We start from the raw sequence: 7,290 nt of genomic DNA on the forward strand, positions 1-7,290 counted from the left end.
AGACCGAGACCGAGACCAAGGAAAACGGTCTCGAGACCGGTCTCGAGACCAAGACCGGTCTCGAGACCTACAACACTGATTCCTGGCTGGTGCCTTACATTAACAGCCTTATGGGAAACCTTATTGCAGGTGAAGGTGCAGGGACAGAATCAAGAAATGTTGGCCTCAGCGTGCCAACAGTTTCTAGGGAAGTCCGAGAAGGATATTATGCACATTGCCCATGAGACCCTTGAGGGACACCAGAGGGCGATAATGGGAAATATGACAGTAGAGGTACACTTAGGTGGAGACACTAACATCTACTAGAACCTAACTAGTGCTCAATCACATAGGACATTGATGAAATAAGTTTATGTGAAGGGTTAATACTATATTTGCTAGTAGATCGTACACATGGGCACATGCTCACATGATCGCAAACACGCACATATCTGTTTAGGAGATATATATGGACAGGAAGAAATTCTCCCAGCACGTCTTCGAGGTTGCCTCGTCAGATCTGGTGAACATGGGCATAGCCGTTGTCAGCTACACTCTGAAGGACATTCAAGATGCTGAGGTAGAGGGCTGTTTGCATGACAGTGTTCTCGGGAAATCCAAGTAAGAGATGAGAATTACGACTGAGTTTGTTCTATTGTAAACACGAGGCTGTGATAGCAAGCATCCAAAGTATATATCAGTGTCCTAGCAGGGATGGAACCTGAATTTTATTAAGGCAAGTCAGATCTTTTAGGGCATATTATTGTGATGTTAACTAGGAGCAATGTAAACCAAAGCACATGTGAATATCTTGTTGAAAATCGTCGTCATGCTATTGTAGATTCTTTATATCATGACACTCAGAGATCCTGTTTGTTGCTGGTGTTAGTATTGCAAATGAAAATGTAGTTGACAGTAAAATGATCGACGTGGGTGTTGTCTATCTTACAGGGTTACCTGAAATCTCTCGGAAAGGCAAGAATATGCCAGGTGCATCGAGATGCACGTATTGGCGAGGCAGAGGCACAGAGAGATTCTGGAATCAGAGTAAAATTTCTATGAGTTTCCGAATAGCTGAACACCTAGGGGCCAACTGTCAGAAACAAAATTAGTGTTAACATTAGTCATAACATTGGCTTTTTCTCGTAGACCAGACCTCTATAAACATTACATCGTTACATCGAAACTCGTAACTTCACAATGTTTCTGTCGACTGTCTATGAGAAAAAGTTAATGTTAATACTGATTTTGGTTGTAACAACAGGCTCCTGTTAAGTTTGTCTACATCAACCACTGTCCACGGCAGCTGGTTGTTTATCATATGCTGAAAAGAAGAACATAATTGATGCTATGTCAAGTAAGGGTACAGTTAAGCTTGTATTACTGGACACACCTTTATAGAAGCAACACCTGTCTATAAAGAACACCTTTCCCTTGAGTGACTTCTATATGCAGGTTTGAATGTATAAGTAACTTGCTACGCGATTCTCAGGTGTGCAGGTATAGCTCTCCTGTTCTGAAGAGTAGGACCTTTTCCTTTCTGCTTAACCACACCTATGCAGGCAGTCTGCAGACCTGTGTATGTTCCTTAGTTCAATTGTCCTATCATACCCTGATACATGAATAATCATCACCATCTCCCTATCCCTGTGGATAACCCTAACCTAACTGTAATTATAATGTAATCCTAACCACATCATTAATATCAGGAGTCCTAAAATGGCATTGAACTCATTTCTGTGTAGCAATCCCAAGCCGAGGAACAGCACATGAAGGCCAGATTCACGAACGACACTGAGATAGCGCAGGCACAGCGCGACTTTGAGCTAATGAAGGCCAACTTTGACATTGAGGTCAATTCGAAGAAAGCGCAGTCTGAGCTGGCTTATGACTTGCAGGTACGTATCATTGACACTACTCTTGTACTTGATCTGTGAGGTTTACATAAAAAATTGCCTGATGAAGAAGCACTAATGTGGCCCAGTGCAAAAATGCACAGCATTCTTATAACATTGTGCTTTTATTTTAGTAAGAATCTGATAAAAAGTTTTTGCATAGCATGATATTTTGTGTTAGCATGGTTGTTATAATGGCGGACAATAAGGATCCGACATGCGAAGGTGCTTGCATCAGCATACATGTTTCGCTACAGGCTGCCAAGACGAAACAGAAGATCATGGATGAGAAGATGCAGATAAAGGTGGTGGAGAGGAGCCAGCAGATTGCTGTGCAGGAACAGGAGATACTGCGGCGAGAGAAGGAGCTGGAGGGACAGGTCCATCGCCCCGCTGATGCAGAGAAGTACAGACTGGAGAAGATTGCCGAGGCAACCAGGTATGCAGCACACTGTGAGTTGTTGTTACCAAGGCAACTACGTACACAGCAAGTGATCAGTTGTTGTTACCAAGGCAACTACGTACACGGCAAACGATCGGTTGTTGTTACCAAGGCAACCAGGTGCACAGCAAACGATCAGTTGTTGTTACCAAGGCAACCACGTACACAGCAATGATCGGTTGTTGTTACCAAGGCAACTACGTACCCATCACACAATCCATTGTTGTTGCCAAGGCAACCCGGTACACAGAACATGATCCATTGTTGTGTCTAAAGCAACCAGTTACACAGTACACAGTCCATTGTTTTAAATTGAGTTGTTAGTTTCCTAACCTATGTCTATTCGATTATATTTTTCAGAAACAAGGTTGTAATGGAAGCTGAGGCTGAAGCTGAAGCGATTAAACTGAAAGGAGAAGCTGAGGCTTTTGCAATAGAAGCCAAGGCGAAGGCGGAGGCAGAACAGATGGCGAAGAAAGCCGATGCATGGAAGGAGTACAAAGAAGCTGCCATGGTGGACATGGTGCTCGATACACTACCAAAGGTACGCCTACCATTTGACACTGTGTTTCTTTAATTTTGCCGACTCGTTTGTCACTGTCTCCTGATGACCTCCGAGAAGTAGGTAGCAAAATACACTCAAACCTGCATATAGAAGTCACTAAAGGGGAAAGTGTCCTTTATAGACAGGTGTTGGTTCTATAAAGGTAGTCCAGTAATGCAGGCTTAACTGTACCATTATTTGAAGAAGTATCGCTTGTGTGCGTCTCTACGCCGTCATTGAGGCATGACCCTTCTTCATTGTTTGTTACAAATTGTTTGTTGTTTGTTTGTTTCTCATTGTTTATAGACAGGTGTTGGTTCTTTAGAGGTAATCCAGTAATGCAGGCTTGACTGTACAAGAAGCATCGCTTGTGTGCGTCTCTACGTCGTCATTAAGGCGTGACCCTTCCTCATTGCTCTCCCGTGCGTAGGTCGTGGCAGAGGTGGCAGCACCGCTCGCGCAGACTAAGCTCATTACGATGGTCAGTGGCGGAGACGCGGAGATCGGCGCGGCCAAGGTCACCGGAGAGGTCGTCAGCATCGTCGGTCAACTCTCCACGGTCGTAGAGTCGATGACCGGAATGAATCTTGCGCAGGTAGAGGGCGCCACAGGGCACGCTGGTCTAGTCTGGTCGAATGATGCGTGGTGTCTGATCCTAATATTTATTTCTGCAGTTTTTTGTATGGGTGTGGATAATAGTATACAGGGATAATTGTTGGGATGATGTTAGATAGCATACTTTATCTAATTTTACACCTCTATCGCCACCAAACAAATTCGATGATGAGTCACTGCTATGATACAAGTACCAGGAGTCAATTATTATGTATATATGAATAATGAATATATGTGACATATATATATATATATATATAAATAAGTTATGCTGTTCTTATTTACTGTGCAACTGAAATCGTTTCCCCCTTTTTCTTTCAGACTGTGAAAGTTGCCAAGAAATGAGGCTTTCTTCCGTAAGGTGACGCCACTCTCCTGACTCGCTGTTTCACAAAATCCAGAGTCACACAGTAGGATCTTGCATAACGATGCGATTGTATCGCAATAGTTTATGTCACAGTGGCCTTCCTGTAAGACTGCCTTCATGTGACAATGATAATTTTGCAGGTGGTATGATACCAAGCTTGGTTTAACTGTAACGTGTGATTCCTAGATTTGTTCAGCGATGTTTTATTATTATGGTCATTTAATTGATATCGTTTTACAAGATCCTACTTTATGTGTGTATCTTATGTACACGCACGAATGCACGTACGCACAGAGACGTACTATACTCATATGTCTAGTCAATATCAGTTAATATTTATTTAGTAGTTATATTTAAAATACATATTTACAATATCGTTCGTATAGTGTTCCTAGTAACTAGTTATTTATTTTCTTTGTTTATAATGGCATGCTTTGACCTGTGCATGAATTCTTATTTATTACCTCATTTTTTTCTTTGTCCTATATTATATTTATGTGCTGAAATTGAAATTTATGTTATTTAATCTTATAATGTTATTATTCACGAGGCAGTGTAGTAGAATAGTTGAACTATGTCCTGGCAAGATAGTAAGACATTAAGTCAGCTCAGAAGATGTCAACTAGATTGTCACGTGAAAGTTTTTTGCCCACTTTCTTGTAATCCCCACCCTATAGAGAGGACAGTATTACTGTTTAGTGTAGTCATAGGCCATTTATGGTGAGCAATGAGTGTTCAGGATATCTATATAGATGTATTATAGGCTACCCACATATATATTATATTTATATCACGTGTATTATAGAATATCTATGGTGTATATGCGTAATCTATGTTAAAATCAGTACCTAAATAATGTGCTTGCAGGTGGTGTTAATTTAGCTTCCATTGTTGGAACCAGCTATGGGCCTGTTTGTTTGGGACGGATCCGTCTAATCTGGATCACATGACCCTGATCTGCCCGGACAAATGCTAATGCATTTTCAATGGGTCAAATGTCACTGTGATCTATCACAGGGTAGATGAAACTGGAAACCAGCCGTCGTGAGTCATAAGCCACCACGTTGGATCCTTTTCGATTCCACCTTGCCAAAAGGACAGCAAATTTTGTGATCTGGATCAGTGATTGGCCCAAACAAATGTACATGATCACTGGGTCTGTGTGATTAGAGTCATATGATCTGCCCAAACAAACACGCTCTATGTTAGTGGCATTTGAGATTCGTAAGATGAGTATCACGGATTTAAGATAAGCATGGCTGTACCAGTAGTAGGGCAGAAATGAAAATTAAGAAGAAGTCAGAAAGCACCAGAGCTTGGTAGGAGTGTAGTCGGACTTTGTAGATCCACGTCAATATGGAACTTCTAGTAGAGACCGCGGCTGCTTGGACACAAACGTTAGAGTTGGCACGGTTAAATCCCCGCGAGTTTTTAGACAGTGATGTCGCATGTCTAGATCTGTTCCATAAAGTTCTAGGCAGTAGTTGGAGTGGTGGTCCATGTATGCTCATAGAAGGCACACCTGTCGGCTGTTGTTTGCTCCCAGTCAACATGAAATTAGTATACCTATAACTGCACTCTGGTCGGTTTTGATTGCTTACGAGTGGCAAACTATATAAGAGAGAGAGTTGTGATAGTTATTTCAGTAGGTTTCTTGCTTCAGTGAGGGAGCTTTCAGGGAGGCTTTGTCCACTATCCCGATACTCATGTACAACACACCCTCTAGTTCCAGCTAGTCTGCCATTAGTCTCTGTCAGCGAGACTTATTTGCGCAGTAATACTGTAATAATAGTCACTCTCCACTCTCCCGTGAAATGTTGTTCCCTAACCATAGAGATGAGATGTAATGTATGCTTGTCGTTTCCAGAGTATATACCACATTAAAAACGCGATTGTAGCTATAAAGACGTGCCACTGTAGATTCGTTTAGTGTCTTAAGTTGTGAAGTCTAGCCGTGTTCGTGGTTTCTGTGAGTGATGATTTAGATTCTAGCATAGAATGTCTCATTGTACGCGGCATGTCTGAAGGAATTACATGTATGCGAGTTGAGGTCGAGCAGATGGTCTGTAGAAATTGTCAATGTATACTTATTATTCTTCAAGCGTGTAGAATCGGATAGTTTCACCATGTTTAATTTTTAGTCGCTAACGTTTTAGTTATAACGTGTAGTTGAGATTTCGTCGCTGTGGATTGAATGTGTTGTCATGTACTATTGTAGTTGGAATAAACTATCGGCACCCGTGATTAGAGAGTTTTGGCTTTAGTGTTTACTTGGTTATAAATGCACACTTTATTGGTAATTAATAAAAACCAAATCCAATTTTCCATTTCCAAGGTTCTGAAGAGACGAGGGGTTGGCGCGCTGGAGAGAGAGGGGGGGGGTAGAGATGTAGGTTAATGGGAAGAGAGACCGAGAGAGAGAGACTTGCAGAAATACCATACTTGGCGTTAAAACTTACTAATGGCGTTACAAACTAACTCATCTACCTATAAAAGCTGCCAGTGCGTTTTCTGAGTACATCTTGTACTAACAACATGTTATAAACGCACAGGAGTGGTATATTGAGGTAGGGCTGCTTATATGTTCGCATGATTAGCGCTATTTAAAGTAGAGCATATACGTGGTGCCAGGAGTTAATAAAGACAAATTAATAAATAGACTCCTGGTGGTGCCTTTATAGCTGTTTACCTAAGACAGATGACTGTAATATTGGGGCTCTGTACGTTCATCATGTAGCTGTTTATTGTATTCAACAACATTACAATATTACTAATTTGTATTGTTCTCTTCACAGTCGAGAGTTTAATGGTAGGTATTCTCCCTACATTCTAAAACTAGCCATGTATGTGTGACTGCCGCTGAATCTAGCATCGCAAGTATTAACTGATGAGGTTAGGAAGACACAACATGTATGTACTGATATTAGCGGTTTGAAAATTTACAATACACACCCGCGAGCACGCGCACCCATGCAGATTCATACACGCGCGCACACGCACGCACGCACGCACGCAAGTACGCACACATATACCCCTGGTGTCGTGTGTTTCAGGTACTCTGCATGGTGACCGATGGACGTCAATATTGCACGGCGTGTTTGTGGAGTAGCTATATATATAAGCTTGTTATCTGGGGGAGTGCATTTATGTATATACCTGTACATATACCTGTAAAATGTACATAGACGGACGCACGCAGCGGGGAATCACGCGTAGTGTGCAGATGTAGAAATATCGTGTTAAAATATGGTTTTGTTTAATACTTGCGGCCCGAGTGAGGCGATGGTCGTGTCCGGCAAGTATAACTATCTAATCCGTATTTCATGTTAAACGACGCGATGATACACGAAAGTAGAACATTATGGTCAACGGGATATTGCAAAAAATCTCAACCGTGTCCGTCCATCGGCCACGTCACGCACACATAGGGCCTATAATGGGATGTGTT

At 41.9% G+C, this 7,290-nt stretch overlaps 1 protein-coding gene across 1 annotated transcript in view; it reads left to right on the forward strand.

The window, feature by feature from the left end:
- LOC106811239 (flotillin-1-like) overlaps positions 1-6,093 on the forward strand; it is a 13,039-nt gene extending 6,946 nt beyond the window's left edge. The window contains exons 4-11 of the mRNA XM_014814793.1: positions 130-273; positions 440-559; positions 931-1,026; positions 1,725-1,877; positions 2,132-2,313; positions 2,677-2,860; positions 3,291-3,455; positions 3,797-6,093. Coding sequence (XP_014670279.1) covers positions 130-273; positions 440-559; positions 931-1,026; positions 1,725-1,877; positions 2,132-2,313; positions 2,677-2,860; positions 3,291-3,455; positions 3,797-3,820 — 1,068 coding nt within the window. The 3' untranslated portion in view covers positions 3,821-6,093. The remainder of the gene's footprint in view (positions 1-129; positions 274-439; positions 560-930; positions 1,027-1,724; positions 1,878-2,131; positions 2,314-2,676; positions 2,861-3,290; positions 3,456-3,796) is intronic.
- Positions 6,094-7,290: the final 1,197 nt, after the last annotated feature.

Source organism: Priapulus caudatus, unplaced genomic scaffold (genome assembly GCF_000485595.1).
Source record: "Priapulus caudatus unplaced genomic scaffold, Priapulus_caudatus-5.0.1 Scaffold518, whole genome shotgun sequence".
Classification (NCBI taxonomy): Eukaryota; Metazoa; Priapulida; class Priapulimorpha; order Priapulimorphida; family Priapulidae; genus Priapulus; species Priapulus caudatus.